We start from the raw sequence: 24,921 nt of genomic DNA on the forward strand, positions 1-24,921 counted from the left end.
TGTGTAGAGAATATCGCCTATTTTGTCAGTGAATTCTTTACGTCATCATGGATCACCAGTCTTGATTCAAACCTCATCAGTCATCATTCCGGATAAACACCTGTATTCGTTTTCATCTTTGCTGTGCCAAATTAAATATCAGTTTATGTTGTCAAAACTCAGTTTTTGTCTGATCCCATAGCGCATCCCATGCAGTCTGTTGTATAGTTTGCAGTCTCTTTCAGGAGTTATGTCTAGATGCTAAAACGTAGTGCGATGTTTAAAATGTTTTGCAGAGTTGTTCGCAACAAAAGTAGGCTAATTTACATTGAAACAAAACGATATTTTGTTCCAATGTAAAGTTCCTTGGTCTCAGTAGGCATAGTCTTTGTCAAGAATAATGTTTCACCTATATAAATTTGTTTTAAAACCACCTAAATTGGTGGCATTGTGTACTGTTACTGCATGTATAATTGTAATGTATGTCCTAGAAATCCCGGCTTGTGGTCAAAGATAAATGACTAATTGTAGAAGAGCATAATCATGGCACGTCTGAAGTCATCTTTTCCTCCATCTTTGAAAACAATGGTGCGTGCTGTTATATGTCACTGGGAGAAAGTTGTAGGCTAAGTTTGCATAGTTAAAATATTTAATGTGCTCACGTTTTCCAAGTCAATATCCTTCGTAAAGTAACTGAGTATTACTCTGTTATTGTTCAATGATAATCACATCTGTAATCATTTCGTAACTTTTTGGGATCTATTTACTACTGTACAGTAGGGAGGGCCGTCAATGCACTTTTTTTGTCAAATCCCTTAGCAACTCGGCTCAGATAGGAGGCTTAGGTCACAAACAAATAATCTGAAAACCTTTTTTAGATAGGGCCGCGGGAAGACGCCGCACAAAAAAATCAATATCACCCAAATAAAAAATAAAAAAATTGTTTTTCCAAAAAAATGTAATTAAAAAAACAAAAAATACACAAAACGACGTCAACAGTCAAAAACAATCACAGAACGTAATCTTTCTTTGACTAAAACGTGGACGCTGTGAACGAGCAGCAGTTCGCGTCAGAATAAGTTCATGTCTACTATTATGGCCGATGACTTCATTGCTCACTTCGGTGGCGAGTTTGACCGCGCGCTCAACTGCTTGTGTGCAGCATGGAAAATTGTCAATCGATGTAGGAACATCGGTCTCGACGAAAAGCTCTGTGAGCTGTTAGATGCTAAAATCGCGTAGAATTGATGGCTCAGTGAGTTTCTGTTGACTCCACCGGAGCAACTAGTATGTTGTCATTATTTGCATTCAATCAATCAACGTAAAATACGACTGGTAGGCTACCACTAGCACTTTACGAATCACTGTCCTGAATACCTGTAATAAATTGCGAACTGTGTTTTAAATATCCCTTCACTTCACTATTATGATTATATGTTTCATTGAAACAGAACCCAATTATGGTAGCCTACTTGCTTCAGTCAGTAGGGTAACACCCTACCTGTTCTGCGAGCACTGATACTTATCTGATACCTGTGTCGTCTATATACCCTGACTTCACTTTTTATAAGCCCTATAGGCTACTAAGTAGCCTACTTACTTACATACCGTGCCTTCACCTTTTATATAGGCTACCGGTACCAAGAAACCGACTTACGTGCGTATCATGCCTTTGCCTTTTATATAGGCTACCAAGCAGCCTACTTACTTGCATAGGCTACCCTGTCATCACCTTTTATCTACGCTACGGTACCAAGTACTTAGGCTACTTGCATACCATGCCTTCACCATTTATATAGGCCACCAAGTGGCCTACATATTTACATACCATGCCTTCACATTTTAAATAGGCTACTAAGCAGCCTACTTGCATACCATGCCTTTACCATTTATATAGGTTACCAAGTGGCCTACTTACTTGCATACCATGCCTTCACCTTTCATATAGGCTACCAAGTAGCATACTTACTTGCATACCATGCCTTCACCTTTTATATAGGCTACCAAGAAACCTACTTACTTGCATACCATGCCTTTACCTTTTTTATATAGGCTACCAAGTAGCCTACTAACTTGCATTTGCATACCCTGCCATCACCTTTTATATAGGCTACCAAGTAGGCTACTTGCAAGGCTACTCGCATAGCCTACCATGCCTTAACCATTTATATAGGCTACCAAGTAGCCTACTTACTTGCATACCATGCCTTCACCATTTATATAGGGTATCAAAAACCCTACTTACTTGTATAACATGCCTTCACCTTTTATGTAGGCTACCAAGCAGCTTACTTGCATACCCTGCCATCACCTTTTATGTAGGCTACCAAGTACTTAGGCTACCATACTTGTATACCCTGCCTTCATCATTTATATAGGCTACCAAGTAGCCTACTTACTTGCATACCATGCCTTCACCTTTTATGTAGGCTACCAAGTAGCCTACTTACTTAGATACCATGCCTTCACTTTTTTTATAGGCTACCAAGAGCCTAGTTACTTGCATACCAAACCTTCACCTTTTATATAGGCTACCAAGAAGCCCACTTACTTGTATACCCTGCCATCACCTTTTATATAGACTACCAAGTACTTAGGCTACTTGTATACCCTGCCTTCACCATTTATATAGGCTACCAAGTAGCCTACTTGCATGTTTAACTGTATGATAATTGATGGAGCAACCATGTTTGATGGGTGTGCTGCGCACGCATATGAATAGGGTTGCCATCGACATGGACCCCAAAATAAGGACAACAGAAAAATTAAATTTTCATACAAAATAAAACAAACGTTTTTGAACAAATTTCAGCATTTATACAAGCCATTACATATCACATGCCATATTGTTAATACTATGTGCATCTCACAACAACTCAGGTCTAGGTTTACTTTTACTGTAGTAGGGATTTGGCTGTCATTCCACTAAGTTTATTCACTAATTGTTGAAAATAAGACAAAATAAGGACTCAAATCAAAAAGAAGGACATTTCCTAGCAATAAGGACAGTAATATTTTCTAAGATAGAGTTCTTCAAAATAAGGACAAGTCTTAGAAATAAGGACGGTGTGGCAACTCTGGCAACATCTCTGGAATGGGGTGATATACCGATTAGGTCCGTGTTGTGCGCCGTCTTCCTGGCGTTCAATTAAAAAATGGTTTTCAATTTCGCCATTTACTCGACAAACCTCCTAAGAAACTCGAGTTGCTAAGCGATCTGTTTCCGACGGCCCTCCCTACTGTACAGTGTACATTGATTATAAGGTCAAAAGTGTTTTTTGTTGGTGTAAAGACCTTCTGTACATTTTCGTTTTGCGAATCAAATGCTGAAATATTTTTTTGTTGTTGTCTCATTACCTAAGTGAGTGTACTATAGACTTTACTTTTGTGGAAGTGTTGACCAATTACATGGGTGAGATTTATTGCCTGTAAGTATTGCGTTTGTGTGACCAGTTCATCTGTCGATGTGAGAAAAGTGCATATGTGTCACAGCACTTGCTTTTCCTCCATATTTTGCATTGCAAGTTTAAAACCAAGAGATGTTTGTGTTGATGAATTTATCAACTAGGGAGAGATGTTATTCACGAAAGTTTTTATATTCACTTTGGTTCTCATTTTATGACGCAAGAAAATGTTAAGCACTCTTATGCAAATTATTTTTTGGAAATTTTAAACCAAAACCTTCTACCCTACTCTAAAAATGACTTGTTCAACTATTAAAGTCCATGTTTCTTGACCACTTTCACAGTTTTTCCATTCTATTTAGTGCAAGATGTATAGTATGTTCATTAGGGTGGCTCTTAAGTTTGAAAGTTGGAAATGTTTCGCTCTCACCCTCTGAGTTGGATCCAATCACTGAAAAAACCCACCATGCCAAATTTTAGGCCATTTCGATAATGTTTAGAGGTAGTCCACGCATAGTAGGGTGTTTCATTTTTTCACCATTTTTGAAATTCAAAATGCCTGGGGTCCCATCTGGTGGTATTTGGGGTAAAAAGTTTATACCCCAAATTTTTTTCAATTATGACGTCATATTGAGGTGGTCCACGAGGTTTGAAAATCTTGGGCCTCAAAATCTCGAAATTTGGCCGTATCTCCGGAACCGCTCATCATAGATCGACAAAATTAGTATCAAAATGCGCAGAAGGGTCGGTTTCCTATACCTGATGTAGAGAATATTAAGGTCTATCTGCTTCAAAAAAAAAGTTATTTCAAAAAATCTGATTTTCGGTCTATTTTCTTCTGATGAACAGAGATCAGGTGATCAAGGTAAGAAGTTTTTCTGTATTTTCCATCTTTGAAGCTTCTATTGCGTAATAATAGTCCTTGCTCGTTTTGCAAGAGATGAAATGGTAATTTGAAGGTATTACTATTATAATATTAATGTAACCGTTGAGGAAGAGGTATGCTGCTGACCTGCTTTAGATTAAGTGTCATTACGGCATTAAGGTCAGGTATTAGTAAGTCGATGCAAAACTTCAAGGAATTGGAAAGAAATGTGCTTCCCCTGAATTCAGATATAGTCAGTCACTATTTTTACTTGAGGAAGAAAGTAGCCGAAAGTAATCCTAAGTTTTTGAACAAAATACCCCATTTCAAAGATTTAAAAGATGAACTGCTGAAAGATGTGGTTGGCATATGGAACAAAGCTGGTCTTCCAGTGCTTAGCAAACAGAGAAACCTAGCACTTCTGGTATACAATCTGCCAAAGCATCGGCACTACTATGTTTGAAACAGAGAAAAATACATGAAGTAGTTAGATGTCTACACAGTAGCGAAAGCGACTCTGATGGTGACATGAATTGGGAAGATGATAAGGAATACGAGCCTCTGAAACCAGCTGTTTGGGGAAAAGTGTACAAGAAAGTACATTCTTTTTCCAATAATGATAGAAGTTGTGTACTTGCTGATCGTAGGATAACTTCGGTACGCCAGCAGTCAGATCTTATGAGATCGGTTCTTGGAAAAGATCAAGTAGCTGCAATGCTGCATCACCTTCGACAGTATACCGCCAACAACAAAAAAGGAGAGAAAAATCTCTGATGGAAAGTGAGAACCTTCTCAACTCAGCTTCTGCCATGCAGTTATGTTATGATTGGCGCGTTGTCGATAAAATAGATAGATACGTTTTCTTGGGTCAACTTGGTGATGATAATAATGGTATAAAACACGAAAGTGTGCTTGCTGTTAAATCTTTTCCCAAAAGTGTGTCGGTCACTGCAGAACTGATTTTTGGCACCATCATCCAGTAAGCTTGCAGAGTTCACCTATCCCAAGTATATTCAGTCATGGCTGATACGACTGCTCTCAACACAGGAAAAAAGTCCGGAGTCAATACTCGACTGGTCAATTATTTTAATGATGAAGTTGGTCATGATATTCATACCCTATGATGTAATGCATGTTCCACATAAACGAAATATATATATCAGATCTTTCCCATGTCATTTCTTTTGTGGACGGCGCCAAGAAGGGTCCCGGAGCAATGCAAGATGGGGCTTTGCTTAACCAGATAGCAAGACTAGACAAGCGCAGTACTGAAACCTTAACACCAACTATTATTACGCAATAACAGCTTCCAAGAGTGGAAAAATACAGAAAAACTTTTATCTTGATCACCTGATCTCTGTTCATCAGGAGAAAATAGACCGAAAATCAGATTTTTTGAAATAACTTTTTTTCTGAAGCAGATAGACCTTAATATTCTGTACATCAGGTATAGGAAACCGACCCTTCTGCGCATTTTGATACTAATTTTGTCGATCTATGATGAGCGGTTCCGGAGATACGGCCAAATTTCGAGATTTTGAGGCCCAAAAATTTCAAACCTCGTGGACCATCTCAATATGACGTCATAATTGAAAAAAATTTGGGGTATAAACTTTTTTTCCCAAATACCACCAGATGGGACCCCAGGCATTTTGAATTTCAAAAATGGTGAAAAAATGAAACACCCTAACGCATAGGCCTACTCAGTTTAGGTCACTAGCAGGGCCATTCCATGTCAATTCACACAGTCAAGAAATTCAACCTCTCCGATTTCCCTTAAATTTTACACACCTTTTTACTATCCTATATGATGAACAACTGCAAAATTTGAGGGAAATTTATTGAGAAACACGAGAGTTATGAAGCATTTAGTGTGGGGGGGGGGTCTGCCGAGGGGGCACGATTTTTTATTTTTGGCTATGTTTGAGGCCCTATTACTGCTAAACTAAATTAGGTAACAACCCAAATTTTTTACAGGTGATAGTACTTCTGCCAAATATTGAAAACATAACATCGTTCACACTGTCACACTAAAAGGTCAAAGGTCATAGACATCCAAAGTTGGCCATTTCCAGCTCTCGGCTACAATTTTCCAAAATTTTGAAACCTTGCCAATACCCCATTTTTGATTGGTTTTGGCTGAAATTTGGTAGAAATGTTGTTTACAGGATTCTCTATGAACTGAGAAAATTTTAGTACCGGTACAAAATATTAAAGGGGTTGGGAGGTATATAATGTGAAACATGGGGCGAAATGAAAAAAAGCAAAAAGTGAGGTCCTTTTAAAATCCAGGTTACCCATGACCCCAGTGAAAATTTGCACTGAAATGTTTTTTCAATATTTGGCAGAAGTACTATCACCTGTAAAAAATTTGGGTTGTAAAACTAATTTAGTTAGCAGTAAGTTAATAGGGCCTCAATCATAGCCTAAAATAAAAAAATCCTGCCCCCTCGTCAGACCCCCCCATACTAAATGCTTCATAACTCTCGTGTATCTCAATAAATTTCACTCAAGTTGTACAGGTGTTCATCATATAGGATAGTAAAAAGGTGTGTAAAATTTAAGGAAAATCGGGGGGTTCAATTTCTTGACTGTGTGAATTGACACGGAATGGCCCAGCATCTATATATGTATAAACTTACCAGTTACAAGTAAGCTGTAATGTGAGAAGGCTACAGCAGTGCTCCCAGCACGGTGGTATTTTTTTCAGCCGCATATTTGCTGTTTGCCTTGGACTGAGAAAACTTTCACTAACTATTTATTTGATGTGTGTATGTGTACTACCTATGTTTGATTGCTAAGCTTGGTTTTCTTTTTCAGATATTTTACACGTTAAGGATTGTGTCCAGTACAGCTAAATAGGCTATTGTTACTGGTATTGTCGTCATTCCTAATTACTGTACTAAAAACGTAGTATGTTGGAAATGGGCCTTTTTTCGGTGAAATTTGATAGCCGTTTATCTTTATCTGCAATTAAACCTGAACACGATTTTACAAAAGTTACACCCTTCTGGACTACCTGTAAAGATCAATCAAAATGCATCAAATTTTGGCTGCAGTATTTTTATACCAATTGTATTCAATTGACACCCTGAGAGCTGCAAAAAAATCAGTTTAAATTTTTACCCCCATATAAGAGCCACCCTAATGTTCATGATGGAGCATTTGAGAATGTAACTAAAAATATCTCAGTTTAAGAATCTTACAAAAAAAACTGTAGGCATGTTTCATGATACAAATACTTTGTTCAATACCTTTTCGGTACACCTTCCAACTACAAGTAAAAATTGTTAATTTGAAGACAGTAGCCACAGGACTTGCTCTTTTCTTGACTTTTCGATATTTGACTTTTCATTGGAGCTTGCAAAGTAACCTTAAGATATGACATTGAATAATGTTTGTGGGCTACTTCCGTTTTTTATTTTCTAATTTTTTCCTTTACCAATTTGTCATAGAATTAAGACAGCTTTTTAGCTCAAAAAGTGAAATTGGTCAAATTCTGCCAAGACAAAAGGTTATCTGTCATGGTTTTTGAGTAACTGTACCAGTTTTTGTGTTTTTCAAATATAAAACTGTAAAAAAATACGATCTGAAATACAAGATTTAGTTAGATAATGTTAAAATCATCATTCTGACTTTCACTGTCATCTGAATCGTCAGATAAATGCGCATCCTCGTAGTCACTGTCATTGTTATATTGGTCTACTTCCAGAGAATCTGGCAGCTGAGAGCCTTCAAACCAATTTGGCACTATCTTGCCGCTATTATCCTCTTTCCACCTATGGTCTAAGGGTGACTCTGTCACAGGCTTGAATTCATTTGCAAGTTTCCACATCCTTGCAATAAAATTTCCTCGCTTAATGTGCTGGATAAACGCTGCCCTGCAAGGAGGCATTGCTGGAGATTCCAAACCTTTTACTTTTTGCAGAGGTCGCTCACTATGTATTGGCGTAAACTTCGCCTCAAATATAACTCTGCGGGCTTCATTGACGTCACGAAGTTGCCGTTTCCTGTATGTTGCACATACAAACTCTTCGAGAGCAGCTTCCGTGGCAGAGCTAACACTGATGGAACTGCCTAAATCTGCCAGTGCTTGAAGGAATTGAGGGTACTTTAATGCAAGTAAGAGTGGTCTAGTTTTCCTTTTGCCGAAGAAACAGGAATTGTAATCACACCCTGTGATGGCATGGTATCCTGGTAAAGCTGTACAGAATAAGCCATTAATTTCACTGAGCTCCTCCATCATGCTTCTGATGTTAACAATACGCCGAGTATTGTAAGCATGACCCATTTCTAATAAAACTTCTGTTTGCAGGTCAACATCGCTGCAATAATGCAAGAAAATGATCATTACGTCTGTGTCATTACAACGCACATACACTCACAGAGGATTGTTACTACTTTTGTAGAGCTGAAAGATGTGATGCACCATCATTGTGTTCGCAGTCATATAAGCAGCAGTCCTGTATATTACAAGATTGTTACTTTACACACTAAATTCATAGCACTGTTTTCCCTTTGCCACAATTACTTTCTTGTTCCCGATTACTTCAGCATAGGCATTCGACTGCCACTCATAAAACAAGAAAGCAAGGAAAGAATCTTTGAAATGTGATGAAGATAGGCACTTTGAAAAGTCTTTAGGTCTTTTTTGGCTAGGACCAGTAATGCTGATGACAGTGTCGGTGTCCTCCCGAATTTCATGAGCCGAATCTTTGATTGTGTTCTGAGTATAATCGTCACATACAAAGTGCACTTCTTCGCTAGTAGCTTTATAAATCATAGTTAAGAGAGCTTTGGCAATTCCACCATTAGTAGAAGGAAGGTTCGTAATCATTCTGATCAAGAACATGCCATCAAAAATACTCACATCGCTTCCCGTATTCAATGGTTCATTAGCTGCCGTCGCAAGTGACTCAAGATGATTAGCCAGATTGGACTTGTTGGTTGTGGTCATACTTCCATCTACATTGCATAGACTAAGGGGAACTACTGACAGTGGGCGAGACAGGACTTTTCTTAAGTCAAGCTTTTTTTGACAGGACAGGTAAAGAAGTCTTTTTTTTTTCTTCGCGCAACGCTCAGAGTTCAAGATGGATACCACTACATCTTGCAGGTTTACAAACTTTCCATATAGAATGGATTTGTTTCCTGTCTCATCATTAGTGCGTCCGCTCCGGGAGCCGTCCACACACCCAAACACTCAGCAGGCACACCATACTTGGGCTACATGGAAGATACCTACCAGGGAGGCGAGGAACTTACTCCGACCGAAGGGACCCACCGCGGTAGATGGTAATCTGTGGATGTAAATGTTTGGTTAGTGGCTGCCTCAAGCTGATCTGCCTGTCTCGACTTTTTTCTCGCTGATCTTGGAGCAGACTAGGAGATGGCGGGTCAAGCATTGAGAACTAGCGCGTTTTGGTAGAGAGTTAATTTTTATTTTATTTGAGTTTGTTTGTGTGTGTATCTTCTTTTTGCCCGCTTGAAGAAGGGCACCTGTTTGTAGAAAACGGGCCACTGCAGTCTGACATCTCATTTGGCGGAGATGCCAGAGAGGAGCGGCCAGAGGGAGGGTAGCTTTCGCTGACCCCAGAGTCATCTTGGAATGGGCCGCTGCAATCCTGTCATCCCATGGCGAGTGGGACAACGGAGAGGGAAAGAAGTCTGCCAAACATGTATCTGAAACATTTCAGCTCTACCACTTATCTTTTGTGGTGACGAAAACCTTTGCTGCATTGCTAGCGAAATTTCTAACTTTCCTTCTCTTGATGGGCTTTTCAATTCGAGCTGGATCTTCTTTTATTTCATCAAGGGACTCCTGTTGCCATTCAGAACCTTTGCTAATTGTGTTCAAGAGATCATTTCTGATCTCATCTGGAGCTGGTTTTCCAGACGATAGCTTGATCAAATGATTGCTTTGTTCAACATATTGAAATGGATTAATGGTCGAATCGATAGTTTCATCAATCTTCATGAAATCAGCATGGTCTATTTTTATTCTGTAGGGTTTTGATTCCTGGTAAACAGCTTCATAATGTTTCATACCAGCCTTCTCCATCGCATAATTTATCACTTGACTCCTTACATACCTCGTGACATTCCATTTTCGTTGGGCAGGAAAACTCTGGGTGAACGCACTTATGCCAGTCATCCTGGATCCAGCATCCACGTTCATCTCCACTGCTTGATCAACAGGTAATCTGGAGAAGGAATGTCCAGACAACCTCACAGAGAAGGCTTCTTTCTCCAGCTGATCACGTATGCCAGGGTTTGTGTAGATCATGTTCAACAGTTTCAGGAAGTACAGTAGCATGTGTCTGGAATAGTTGGGCTTGTTGCATGCGAAAAACACAGGGATTATTGTTTTCAGAGCATAAGTGAAGAGCTCAATATCATTCGTCTTTACAGTTCTGTTCATAAGTAAAAATCGCTGAACAAGATTGATGTAAAGAAACCAGAACTGGACTGTATCGCCATGGTTCCCGTTCCGTGTGTCGTCACAGAAATTCTCATAATCATTCATAAGACCTTTAAAGGCATCTGATTTCTCTACATCTTCAATATGTATACTGTTTCGAAGCATTGCTGTGACGATAGCATGTCTATTCATATTGTCCTTCATCTGCTCTAAGAACGACTCTACATGTTTTTTCCTGAACGCACTGGCAAGTAAAACACCCAATCGCTTACACCTGTTGTAATGCTTTCCTGATAAGAAGCCGCTAATTGACCCAGGAGCTAGTACTTCCGATTGAATAAGGATGTATGGGCCTCCAGAATCCTCTATCAGGTAGCCCAAGCAACTAAAGTACCTGAACATGATGTGGAACGGTCCATGGTGGATGAATAACCTATCAAATCTGGGAGCCAGAATATTCTGGACTTGGGCAGCAGGCTTTGCAATACCAAGGTCATACGTAACATTCATGTAATGTTCCTTGCATTCATCCGCTACTTTCAAGCTTTTTTTCATAGTATCAAGAACTACATCATGTCTTGTAGGTGGTTTCCCTATATTTGGCATGTATGCAACTGTCTGGCGTGGCAGGGGATCTTTTGTAAGTTGAGCATTTCATCCTGACCACATAGGCGTGTCTTTACAGCCAGCAAAGGCGATTGACCAATTCACATCCCATTTTCACATTTTGTAGATTTTCAGGAGAAGGCATATCGAAAGTTTTGAAGTTGGTAGAAACTATCTTTGGCTTTTTTGTTACAGGCTCCAGCTCAATGTGAGGGATTTCAAGACTCCTTTTTCTAATCCAAGACAAACCAGAATTGCTACTATCACTATGTGATGGGCCTTGTTCCTTTGATCCATCTAACTCTGTTGTCATATTTTGGAAGCATATTCCTTGTGTACAGAGGTGGGCAGTAACTAGTTACTTTTTGAGTAACTGTAACGGTAACTTCGTTACTATTTTCCAAAAGTAACGAAACGCGGTAACTAGTTCCTATTTTAGCACTTTTTTAACAGTTGCAGTTACAAGTTACTTTTGCATTGAAATTTCGGTTTCTAATTGCCGTTTCTTTCTCTGCACGTGTTTGTGTCTTGCTTTGTGCGTGTTTGCTGCGCTTTGCGCAATAATGCATTTTTCTCGCAGCTGTATCGGTGCAGCACTGCGCATGCGCGGTTCTATTTTTGTTTTGTGTTCTTGCGGAGCAGGATTGCCATATTGGCGAATTTATCGCCAAAATCCAGAAATCTGGCGATTTTCTTGAGACTTTTGACTTCATATTTATGATTTGACTGCTTTTTAGCTAAATAAATTGTTTTTGGCGATTAATCAATATGTAGGCTACCAAAGACAGGCAAGACACAACAATACAACAGGTTTGAGCATTATAACAATATAGCCTACTTTACATATTTACAAATAATTTACAGTCAAACGTTTTCAGTTTAATTTAAGCCCTCAAGAACCTGAAAATATTTATAAAAATGCACTAAATTTCAGCTTCTTAAACGTAACTAACTAACTAACTGACTATAAGCATCAAGAAACACGCAGCGATTAAAAGCAATTTCTTGATGCTTATAGTCAGTTAGTTAGTTACCTTCAAGAAGTTGAAATTTATTGCATTTAGTCTAACGCTTGCAATGCCTCTAAAAAGATTGTCTGACATTAAACCAGCAACAGCATTGCTGTTTGCTTGCCGTTGGTGGACGTTCTTGTGGAATCAATACAAACCAGATTTGGTCATTGGTTCGAGGACAGCGACTTTCAGCTTGCGACTGCATTCCACCTACAATTTAGACTTATCTGTGTTTAATGGCTGACAATTAAGCGACACTGCTGAATTGAAGACCAAAATATAACAGAACCTGCTTCAAGCAATTAAAGAAGCAAACTGCTCTGCTGAAGAGGAGAGTAGCAGCGACACTGAAGTGGATGGTGGTAGAGCCACAGAGGACTTTTTTGCACCATTTTACGCAAAAACCAAGAAAAGAAAGCAATGCGCGTTGAATCTGTTACAGTAGTATTTGGAAGCGGACCCTGAGCCCAAGTTAAGCGGATCCAGATTCACAAGCGGACAGATGAAAAAACTGTTTTAAAACCATAACACTCCCATTCCGTCAAGTGCTGCAGTGGAAATATTGTTTTCATTGCAGCACTTGCTCATCACCAGACTTTATTCGTTCATCTCCGACGCCAACACAGGCTTCATCGGCTTGACACTACCAAGACAGGCATGGGTCACCTCAACCGTCTCCGTACGGGCGTCCGGGCTTTTCCGCTCAACCATGCACCAATGGGAAATGGCCTTTTCCTCCTCCTGTGAATGTGGTGCCGAGGAACAGACAGCAGACCATATCATTGATTGATTGAATCTTTATCCTTAGACAGGGAAAGCTTCTTGCAGAGCTTAATCCTGGCAGTTTTGCATGCTTGTAGACTGAAGGCTCTAAATAACTGACGCAGGCCCGGTCACCGAGATTGACAGAGTGAAGTTTCCGATTGTTGAAGTCTTGTTGCCGGGGAATTATTCCATCTATTAGATGCCTCTAAATGGAGAACAGTCCTTAACGTGCGTTGCTCAAGCGCACGCCCTGAGAGTCGAACCAGCGCCGCTTAATCTTGAAGCTTCTTCGTTCCAGAAGTGACGCGCTAACCAATTGAACTATCGGGGCGGACATTATCAATGACTGTACCATCTTCAAGCCACCTAACGGAGTGGAAGGTCTGTGTGTCATGGATGATGAAACCAAAGACTGGCTGCTCTCTAGTAGCCTTCCATTGTAGTCAGGGAACATCGTGAATCTGGGGCGTTAAAAGGATAGACCCCGGCTCCAGAGGCACACACGACGACGACGATTGGGCAAGGACATTTTAAAGCCCAAAAGGGCTGGCTTAAGTGACGAGCACTTTGAAATGCTCGTATTTCTCAAAGGAAATAAACATATAAGCCACTGAGTTTTCTTTTTTTTAAATAAAACATTGTTTGTTTTGTACTTGTGCTGTTCTTAGCATGGATGGCTCTAACACTATACGTAGCCTATACAATAGCCTATATCAAACATTGCGGCTAAACTGGACTTGCATGCAGAGCTGGCCAGGTGCAGAATTTTATGTTCAGATTTGTGAGTAACTGAAAGTAACGGTAACTAGTTACTTTTTAAAATCGGTAACTGTAACTCAGTTACTTTTGAAAGTAACTTTGCCCACCTTTGCTTGTGTATCATGGAGGGTGCCACAGCCTGAAAGCGTATCTTTATTCTCATTATAATTGTCCCAAGCAATCGCAGTTGCTAAACCTTTTTCTCCAATTATTCCTTCTGGAGAACACGTAATGAAACAAGCACAAACGTAACCCAACTTTAGAAAAATTGTGCAAAGTGAAGTTATCAAAACTGAAAATTGTGAAGTAACAATAATATTTATTCTATAAAAGTTGGTTCAAATTGAAACGAAACAACCAGACCATCACAGCTAAAATTTTGCCGCGACCAGGAAACTAAACTACCCGAATTACGAGGGAAAACAGCGGAACTAGCAACTTTGGTTTTGAGCCATGTATTGAAATGCAGCCGCTATCTAACGACGGCGAATTTCTCCTGAGCTGAAGCAATGACGTCATTTTCTTGCTAGCCCAAAAAATGCAAATATCTCAAAAATGTCCAGTTTTTGGCATGTAAGCACTCGATTTTTGGATTCTACGTCCAAAAATACATCTAAAAAAGTCATCATTTAAATTCCTAATGAAAATGTAATTAAAGCCATGTAACTCCTGCTCTACAAGACAGTAGCGTAGTCAGGAATTTTGAAAGGGGGGATGTTGACGACCGGTGGGCGAAGCCCGATGGCGTGTTCGCCGAAGGCGACACTTGGCGGCGGGGGGCCTGGGGGGCCTTCCCCAGAAATTTTTAAAAAATTACTTTCACTTTGGTGCATTCTGAGAGCATTTTCAACAAAATTGTGGGTATGAATATTCCTGTAAAATGGTGCTGTCCGGTGGCATAGCAAAAGGATAAGATCATGTTTTCTTTGGCATTTTTCGGAAATCAAGCTAAGTCTGTATGTTTTCTTGTTCTTGTTATTTCCAGGCTGAGATATTTGAATGTTTGGTATTGGCAAAACTCGCTCTTTTAATGCAGTTTCGTTTAGAATTAGTCAAACTTTGTTTTAGAGACATAGGTTGATTGCTTGTTTTTTCGAGATTGTTACAGTTTTTAAGTTAATTATTATTACAGTATCAACAAGCTTCACTGAAAGTAAATATAATCAATTAAAACGCCAACCCCAGCCAGCTAAATTTGCTGATTTTACATCGATTCAACGTTGTAGGACGTTGAATCGATGTTAAAAATGCACAATCTTTCTCGAGGGGACGCAAATTTTCCAATTTAAAGGCAATAAGCAATTCAATATCCTCAGAAATAAAAAAATGAAAAAAGTATTTTACTACAAGTGAAACGTATTTTAACGTCTAATAAACGTAGGAACATGTGGACTTTAGTTGCATTATTTCGTCATACTGCAGTTTTTGCGTCTTAATATGTATATGATATAATTGTTCGCTCATTTTGTGTTTTAAACTTTATCGTCATTATATTGCGCATGAAATCTTCGTGGATAGGATAAAGAAACATTAAGAATAAAAAATCATTTAACACCGGTGGAACATAATTGCAGTTTAATAGAATAAACTTTAACTAATATTAACAGGACTATAACATAATATATTAAGCTGTTGAAAACTCGACAGGGAAAGCAAAATGTGGCATCCTTAGCTTCTGAATACTCCAGCCAGAGATAGTCATCAAACCACTGGTTACTTACTATATTACTTTAGTAGACTTCGTTAAGTTAAATCTACATTATATCCTTGAAACATTGAATGACCCACTGCTGTATGCCCTGCTACCACTCTAGAACCAAGCAAGAGTCAATTGTGACAGGCAGCAGGAGAAGTACGTGAATAGAATCACAAAATCGTAATAATAACAGCAACAAGAAGAGCAAGTTTAAAATAAAAGAAACAGCTTTTACCGGCCCCTTGCAACTAGAGTTGACTTCAGGTTGGGATCCAAATATTAAAAAAATAATAGGCTAACAATATGTATTAATATTAAAAAATTAAAAAGATGATGCACAAAACATTGGGGGGCAGCTGCCCCGCCTGCCCCCCTCTGCCGGCGCCACTGTCTCTAACACGTTCACGGTGATTTGACCCACCGGTGTAGAAACGATTAAACTGCCTGAAAGAACTCCTTGAAGCGAAGAAAACATGACGACGAAATTTGACGGGAAAGCAGAAAGTTAAAGGCAATCGCACCACAAGAAAATAACGAAAATTCTGGATTGCAGCGAACGTGTTAAAGTGTAGCAAATTTATTAATAGTGGCAAACCTAATCAATATTTGATTATATTTAAACAATATGCATATAATAACAAAACAGACTCTCGGATTTGAATGTAAACTTGCGGAACCCCTAGACTTACTGGTGGAACCTTTGGGTTCCGCGGAACCCTGGTTGAAAATCACTGCCTTACAAAATAACTCTCCAAAGAATATTCTTTTGCTCAGAGTTCCTTTTAATTTGTTTTCTCATTGTGATTACTGAGCCATCGGCGGCATGACAATCGCTACATTTTTGTTCCGATGAATTGAGTCACTGTACAATTGAATCTATCGCAAATAGGCTATGTATTTGTGTAAAAACAATGTTTGACTACGTTTTTAAAAAAAACACAAAAAATCAACCAGGGTTAGACCGAACCATCTCTTGGTAACCCTACGTGAACAATTAAATACTTAAATTCAAGAAGGGCCCAATTCCCACAAAGATAAGACGTATCATGCCAAAAAATTTCAATCGTTGAAAATGCTGTGAAAAACCTAGGGAAAAGTTGCCCAATTGATGAAGTTGGGCCCCTCTTAGAAGCAATGGAAATATTAAGGGAGTTGTTTTTCATGTTTTAGACTTGACAAATTTGGCCGTTTTTTTAGGTTTTACTTAGATCGGAAAACCATAAAAAGTGAAATTTGAAAAAAAATGGAGTTGGCCCCTTTTTGAATTTACGTAATCAATTGCATCCTGTGGTTGATGTACATAATTTCGTTGTACTTTGAACTGTTGCTATTTTTTATCGTACTTTGTTCAAAGGTACCGTACTAAAATAGGTTCAAATAGTTACTCCAATGTCAATGAAAGAATTGTAAAATTTCTATTTACTATTTGTCTGGAGAACACATGCTTCAATGAATGCTTTTTTAACCCAGATAGAAATAATACATTTACTGACTAACAAAATCGTGAACTTAACTCTTGTTGCTGGTACCTTGTTTTGCGTACGTTTGCTTTTGAATTTAAAACACATGTTTGTACCCAAGATGTTCATGAAATTATTTTAGTACTGAAGGCTAAAACAGTTTCTGTTGAGTCAAACGTTTGCTTTGCACACTTTGACGTCTGTTTCTATCATCCAATTGAATAAGTTATTGTGTTATTTTGACTTTGTACGTCGTAGGCCGATGCCTCACAACCAGTCAAGCAGAAATATGATTGTGAAGTCGTAGTGAGTTTCACATGATGTGCTATCTGGTAAAGATTCTCAAATTTTTTTAATCTTATCTGTGGTTTAATTTTTTGTTGAGTTTATCAAGATAAATTCATTTAATTTGCTACATCTTTTAAGAATTGCATGTTTGACTTCAATTGCATTTTTAATTGGTTTTGATGTGTTGTGTTTTACGGACTTAATTTTGTGCTAGGAAACTTGCCTAAGTTGTTATTGTTTAGTAGGTTTTTATTTTATACTGGAAATCTCGAGTAAAGTTACAATTTCATTGAAATTGAAATTTCATTGAATTTTGGAAATTTTTGAATTGCTTTTTGTTGGAAAATCTAAAAAGACAAACAAAAGGTAAATTGACATTGTCTTTAAGTAAAACGACTGGTCAGTCAGACATTAACTTAATCCACACAGCACATTGGTTTCCGCTGGCTGATTAGCAATTATTGAGTTTAAATAGCCTAGTTTTTCCATTAGACTAAAATTAATTTCTAATAGGTTTTAAGAAGCTTATACCAATCTTCCCAAGACTTTGAGCTCCATTATACAAGGAACATGTTTGATTAAAGTAGCCTAATGGTCGATCTATTTACGTTTGAGATTGGCCTAGAGACTTTAGCCCTGGAACTGCAGAAATTCTTGGTGAAACTTCGTTCAAATGAGAACTTTTCACGCAGTTTATCATTTTTTCAGATATATCTTTCCTGATGACCATATTTTCTTTGCAAGATTGGTGCAACCATACTGCAATTTAAGCAAGCACATTTTCTATGTGACAATGACAACATCATGTAAGTTTGACATCACAATGTGGTTAACGAAACATTACATTCAACAAAAGTTACGTTGAATCAACGGTTTTCTTTAAAAGTTTATGTGTCCTAAAGAAAGCTAAATTTCTTGCCTGGTTAGTTTCAAACAATCCATGTTTTACGAGTTTAATTTAAATGTTTGAACTACGATAATATAGCACCTTCGCTTTCACTATTAATCTCACCACTGGCTTCGAATATTGATACTATTTGCAGATAATAACTCCATGTTCGGCATTGGGGAAGCAATCCTTCGAATAGATCCTTACTTTGAATCCAGAAATGATGTCGTATAGGAAGTGATCAGTTGCCTTTTGGTGAAAGTTGCCCTCAAGCAACCTGGAATAGATTATTTCTCTCTGAGAGCTCATTTCTTCATGGAATTGAAAGAAACTTGCCAATCATTCTTTCATGGGATCTTGTCTGATAATAATAATTCATACGATGATGAAACCTATGCAAGTAATCTGGTCGCAGCCGCTCACGTAGTCACAACGTTTTCTTCCGAGGCCATTTATGATCTTTTCACAAATCTTGATGGTCACTTTTTGCAACTGCACATGATGTTTCATTGCATCTGTTGGTTCCTTAATCCGTGCAATGAAGGAAGAATGTTCTTCTTCATCAATGAATCAACAGTACATCTTGAACATGAGCTCCCTCGGACCCGGCAGATGATGGAAGAGGCCGTGCTATCGAAAATTCATGGTATATGTTGTAGTATAAAAGATACCAACTTAGAAAATTGTAACATGCACGACATCAAATCCTTTTGTTGCAATTGAAAACAACTAAGCTACTGCTTATTTCAATCGTGGTCTTAAAACCATTTTAAATATCGTTGTTTACCCACTTTTGTGGTGGGCTTACGCGGCACGAACATATTATGAAAACTGCTTAGCCTACATTGACAAATATGGTTGAATTGACTCAAGTTAGTATAGTTTATTTGGCATTGCAAGGCATGTACGTGTAACTCTCATGTATCCCAAATTTTCTTTATTGAACATTGTCGGTATTGTGCCTATTAGAAATTAGTCTATTTCTTTCTTATTTTCTTGCTAACAACGCAATGTTCCTTTGCATGTATTTAGTTTCTTTGCTTGTAGTTAAATGATTATTCAAATAATGATTACCAAACAAAGATTACGCAAACAATGATTACGCTAATAATTCTTGAGGACTTTCCAGGAGGTTACGGTTTCAAATCCCACATTACTTTTTATACAGTAGGCCTACTCTGAAGTTTTATCGCGTTGCTTTATAGGCCATATTGGAATTAAGTAGGCTAAAGAATTAGTTTTCTATCCTTCAAAGGTTATATAATTGTAGATTCGTTTCACAGAACATGCACAAGCAAGGGACGATTCGTCGCAGAGACTATGTGAATTCTACAGACTGCTTCTTCAAATTATGGTAAGCTGTTTGTTTGAACTTTGTAGCTTTAAAAATCTGCATTGAAAAAATTCGGTCAACTGTATTTTTTGCAGAAAATTCTGTGACCTCAGCCAGCAAAAGGTGTTACTTTTGCACCGTTTCAATGTTTGGCGAAGTTAAAAAAAATGATCTCGGGTATACGAATGAGAACTTTTTCTGAATGGAAAATCTCTTAAATTGAACTCTTGCCGCAGCTGAGTGAAAAAGTTTCAATTTCTGGTGACCTTTAAATGAACAAAAATCAAATTGCTCCTAAAGTTTAGTATCTTTGTGAGCTATGTTGAAAAGTATCTATGTTCAGACACGGACTTCAGCAACACAGAATGACAACAACGGTTTTGCCACAGCAGAGTCTGCATACGTTCGGTTGGTTGTGCTTTCTTTGACGATGTTATTTAAATATCACTTAGCCCAGGGCTTCCCAAACTGGGGGTCGCGACTCCCTAAGGGTCGCGTAACGAACTTCAGGGGTCGCAGAAAGTATACCAATTTGCATAAGGTAGGCTACTGCATATTAACACTTCTGTGCGAGATGCTGTGACAGTTATTAACTTTATTAAGAGTCGTGCACTCAATAGTCTGCCCGTATTTTTGAAAATTTATGAGGTGAAATGGAATCGGAGTGAAAAACTCTTTTACTGCGTCGTGAAGTGAGGTGGCTTTCAAAAGTCAAAGCTTTAAAATGGCTAGCCAATTAACGTTGAAAACCGAAATCGTGATTTTTCCAACAGAATAAAATTCAGTCTTGGTCCACCATTTTCTCAATAACATCTAGCCTTTGAAATTATGTCAAATGCCAGATTTGCTTGAAAAACTAAACGAATTTAATTTGTCTCTCCAAGGAGAAAACATCAATATTTTGCATTGAAATCTAAAATTGATGCGTTCATCAAAAAATTGAACGTCTAGAAACAGTGGTGGCCTTAAGGTTTTGTGGGCTTGGGCAAGAAGTAATATGAGGGCCCCCTACAGCCCGGTATCGACAAATTAAAGTACGCAAACTCAAATAACTATAAATCACAATAACACAAAAAAGAATTAACATGATACAACAACAAACAGCGATGGTAAGCGAAAAAGGTGTTAGCCTATTTCATGCTGTGACATCTTCACATCACTTTGATGCTACGTTGTACCACCACACCCAGTGCCCTCCGAGTCCTACACCACCCGTCTGCAACACTTACATAAAATGCACCTTTTTAGGTTTTATCTCGGCAAACTCTTTAATAAGAGAAGCACTGTCCAATGTTTTGCCCAGGTTGTGCTCAATTGAAACAACAGCTAATCCAACCAAGCGTTCTTGGCTCATTGTAGAGCGAAAGTAATTTTTTATCAATTTTAGTTTAGAAAATGATCTTTCCCCTGAAGCTTAAGTTAGCCTACTGCTAGGGCTTAATGTAAATTTTATTTGTGCATATTTTGGATAAGCGCGAGCTCTGGGCGGTCGCCCAGTTTACCTACCCCAAAGACCACCACTGTCTGGAAACAAAAATTTCAAAATGATTTATCTGAAATGTCCTCACTTCGCCCTTCCAACCTAAGCAACATTGAAACCCTCTTGACACCAGCTTTAACTAACCTTGAGCCACGGGTGGACTTGGTTTGTAGCAGAAAGCAGTCACGCCCATCACCCTGAATAAATGTGTTTGCTTTTTTGTTTTGTTTCCAGTAGGCTACCCATAGGCTTCGTTGTGATGGTCAGAAAATAAAAACACACTGAACTGAGTGCCGGTAAATTGTTTTTGGTTTTCGTTTAATCTAAGCTTCTCAATAAATATCCCAAATGGATATTTCGCACTGTTCGTCGTTTTAATCGTAAGGGGCTGCGAAACATTTTAGGAGATTAAAAGAGGTCTCGAGCAAAAAGTTTGGGAAGCCCTGACTTAGCCTACAGTTTTTGTTTAACCAAACAATTGGGTGTTTTCTTTAAGCTGCAATGGAGCTTCATAATCGACAAAAGTATTCAATGCTTTTTTATATTAATTAAAATCATCTTAAACTGTGCAACAATGCTTGGTTGTCTTAGTTTGGCTTCTAAGAGAGGAATTTTTAATTCAACTTAACCCTCATAAAACATGCAAAGTAGGTTACTACAGCTTCCCTTGTCTGTGGACAGTTCGAAAATTCCAAACTGTTCTTGGTTTCACTTTGTTTCCTTTTCGCAGAAACGGATCACCAAGAGCTTTCAACGATCTCTATGACGATTAGTATTCTGCTGCTTGAAGTGTTCGGACTCAAACGCCTGGTATGCCTGTCAAAGCCATACAGCTGCTGCATGTGCTGCACATGCAACTTGCCATTGGAATTTTATGAGAGAGATAGAACAAGACTGGCGATGTAATCAAAGAAAATTGCTTGCGCTTCACTTTACATAACGTATATGAAGTTTAAACGTTAATATACAGTATAAACTAATTTTTGGTGTTTCAAAAACACTTTCTCTGCTTTTCTTTTTCATAATTATGAAAATTGTTATAATCAAGAAAGGCTTGCTATCAAAATGCAATTGCAGACAATTATGTTTTATCTTTTAAGTTTAGCTTTATACAATCGTTTGCTGTCTGCTTCGTGTTTATTTAATTATTCATACGTTTGTTTGAGAGAAACCACTGTGGAAAGATTAAAGGTGACTATTGCAAAATGCAACTCAGGGATTTGCAAAATGAGAATATGGTTTACAACCATTATAGAGTACGAGAGATGTTAATATTGCCAAGGTGCAGATGAAATCTCTACCTGTTTTGTTCCTTTCGCCAAGCTTTTGTTCCTTTCGCGAAAAAAGCTTAAATGAGGAGGCTGTGCTTTTAGTATGGCTGGAGGTCGATTTTTTATAGTTTGTGAAATGGTTTTAGTAAAAAAATTTAAATTTGTCTTATGTAGCCATTGAAAACTTGCATTCCGCTAATACATAAGCTTAGGAGATTGTGATACATTGCACCCTTTTACTGCTTGACGTCGTGGCCTGCAAAGGAATAGACTAGATTACCTAATCTATGATCTAAATCGTGTTAGATAGAGCCCAGTCAACAAGTCAGCCTTTTTTAACTGATTCAACGTCTGCAGATGTTGAATCAATGTGAACATGACTGATTTGCTGGATGGGAAACACACAAGCACTGTATTTGATTTAGTGGAATACCCAAAATTCGCTTACATTCAGCAACTGTTTTTGTGCTACGTACGCTTGGTATTGGTGCTTTCTTCTGTTTGTTAACTTACTTGAAGAATTAGTTTGATAAAAGTAGGCCTATGGGCAAAGCCGGGACTGTAATTCTAATTGACTTCGCTATGTTCTTTTGCAAGCAATCCATCACATTTTTAAAATCTACCTTACGAATACTGCTTCAGTTTTTGGTATAGTTGCTGTATTTATTCTGTCTTCGTTGTGCTTAAAATTAGTTTTGCAATGAATAATATTCATGCATTACTTAGCCTACACTATTGCATTTGTTTTCTACTGATTGTTTTTAATGTAAAAGTTGCTTTGCTTGTTTTTTATATGATTTTTTTTTTAAATGTAAATGAAATTGCATAATTAAGATCGTAGAATTGCACAAATGTAGATTGCCATTTTTGAAAGTTAGGCTACAACATAGTAAATTGTCAACAGCTGCCACATTTGAAGTGTAGACAAACTATACAAAAGGTCACGTATGTCTAATGCTGACTAACAACTAATCTCTGTAACCAACTATTGCCTAATACTGAGACCTATGCATTAAACTGAAACAAAACAGTCATTTCTATTTGATTGCGGACGGCAAAGAAGGCCTTATCATGGACGACAACACCAAAGTTTAGATGCTATGGCTACAAAATCAAGTCACTCTTATGACAAGATCAAAGACTGCTTTGAGGTAAAAAAGAATATCGGGATTTTGTTTCTCGAACTCGCACCCCTCTACAACATTGTATGACATCAACTCCACACCTTCAAACTGCTCAGGACAAGCACATGGTTGGCTCTGGCTGGGGAGTGTAGTTGACACCTTGCGCACTGCTACCATTGCGCAGTTCACGCACCAGAAAAATACTGTGAATCTGTCTAAACTTTCCAAATTCGCAATTTCCACTGCCACCAAATTGACACTTTTGTAAAGAACGCCTTGGGTGTTGTGACTGGATTCCTGCGGCCAACATGATTACACAACACCCATGCCATACAAGCGTTCCCCTGGCTTTGCCGTCAAGAAGCTATCTCCTTGTTCTTTTCCTACATGCACAATTGCACAGTTCACACATTGGAGATGGCACCATATGCGATTTTTAAGTGCAGGCATAAGAAAAGCACAAGCCACATCATTAACTAAGGTTAGCCTACTAAGTTATTTATTGCTCGTCAAACGGTGTACAGCAGTGCATGGTCATGCCGTAACATCTATCCCAAGTCACCAGCTCGTCGTTGCGTTCTTTCATCGACTTATTAACCCATAAAATTCAACTTTTCCTCATATTTCGTTCTTCGGTTTTGAGTTTAGTGGCCACTCATGACTTTTCAGGCCATTGCTGAAGAATTCATTCAAATGCAAAAAGACAAAAATGCTTTTTTAGCTGAACCATAAAACGAATTATACCATGATTTACAAAACTCCAAGATTTGTAATTTTGTTTGATACTGATCCACTATTGCTCTAGGGCAGTAAAATAGTAAACAACTTCAGTGCGTCGAAGGGAGTATAATCCGCCCTCAAGAACACTGCCATCAAAGCCCCTGAGTTTGCAGTTAAACTCTTCAAATGTCACTGCAGTTAACGTATACTTCAAGAATCTTGGTATTAGTCATTGAACTTTACAAATGCACATTCGAGATGTTTTGTTAAGTCAAATTTTTGTAACATATTAGAGTCATATTATAGCAATGTTACTTTTTTATGAGCGTATTGATGAACGGATAACAGCAATCGCTGTTTTTTGGAAAGTGGTAGCCTACAAGCAAAACTTTAGGACGACTTAATTATAGCAAGTATGTAGATTAAATTAATCATCCAAGTATGGAATCATGACCAAGCATCGCGTACACCAGAAATTGTAGATTTCATATTTATTTGCGTATCGTTTACTGTGCAAAAAAAAGATTTTTTAATCTTTGAAACCTATTGCTATACAGTGCCATCGTTGTGCCACTTTTTATTGTAATAAACTATTTCGAAGCGTAGTGATTTTGTTTTGTAGTAGGCCTAACATATTTTGAATGTGTTGTGGCAACATACTGTTCATGCAATACGATGTGATATTGGGCAATTGCAAATATAACAGACAGCAGGACGTAGCGAAAGATTGTGACCTCGTCGAATCATTTCCCCTCATTTAGACTTGACATTGTGTCGAGCTACAGCTACGACCAACCAGGAACCGGTCCATCGATAACAATTTAGCCTACCAAGAGACTGACGTGATC

At 38.2% G+C, this 24,921-nt stretch overlaps 2 protein-coding genes across 2 annotated transcripts; both read left to right on the top strand.

The window, feature by feature from the left end:
* Nucleotides 1-11,242: 11,242 nt before the first annotated feature.
* LOC145776690 (uncharacterized) lies at nt 11,243-18,422 on the top strand. Its single transcript, XM_082587920.1, has 4 exons — nt 11,243-11,249; nt 11,489-11,618; nt 17,965-18,062; nt 18,300-18,422. Exons 1-4 carry the CDS (start codon nt 11,243-11,245, stop codon nt 18,377-18,379), a joined length of 315 nt encoding a protein of 104 aa, XP_082444046.1. The 3' UTR covers nt 18,380-18,422.
* Nucleotides 18,423-18,460: 38 nt separating this feature from the next.
* On the top strand, nt 18,461-24,671 carry LOC145776691 (uncharacterized). Its single transcript, XM_082587921.1, has 4 exons — nt 18,461-18,791; nt 19,429-19,499; nt 19,822-19,886; nt 21,689-24,671. Exons 1-4 carry the CDS (start codon nt 18,461-18,463, stop codon nt 21,729-21,731), a joined length of 510 nt encoding a protein of 169 aa, XP_082444047.1. The 3' UTR covers nt 21,732-24,671.
* Nucleotides 24,672-24,921: the final 250 nt, after the last annotated feature.

This window comes from Aplidium turbinatum, chromosome 9 (genome assembly GCF_918807975.1).
Source record: "Aplidium turbinatum chromosome 9, kaAplTurb1.1, whole genome shotgun sequence".
Classification (NCBI taxonomy): Eukaryota; Metazoa; Chordata; class Ascidiacea; order Aplousobranchia; family Polyclinidae; genus Aplidium; species Aplidium turbinatum.

Bases quoted from the DNA above. Each gene is read 5' to 3' on its own strand.
- LOC145776691 (XM_082587921.1), top strand. From the start codon at position 18,461: ATGGAATTGAAAGAAACTTGCCAATCATTCTTTCATGGGATCTTGTCT. The intron at 19,500-19,821 runs GTAAGCTGTTTG...ATCTATGTTCAG, and splicing joins GACTGCTTCTTCAAATTATG to ACACGGACTTCAGCAACACA. The intron at 19,887-21,688 runs GTTGGTTGTGCT...TCCTTTTCGCAG, and splicing joins GCAGAGTCTGCATACGTTCG to AAACGGATCACCAAGAGCTT.
- LOC145776690 (XM_082587920.1), top strand. The intron at 11,619-17,964 runs GTGGGCAGTAAC...TCATTTTTTCAG, and splicing joins CATATTCCTTGTGTACAGAG to ATATATCTTTCCTGATGACC. The intron at 18,063-18,299 runs GTAAGTTTGACA...TACTATTTGCAG, and splicing joins TGTGACAATGACAACATCAT to ATAATAACTCCATGTTCGGC.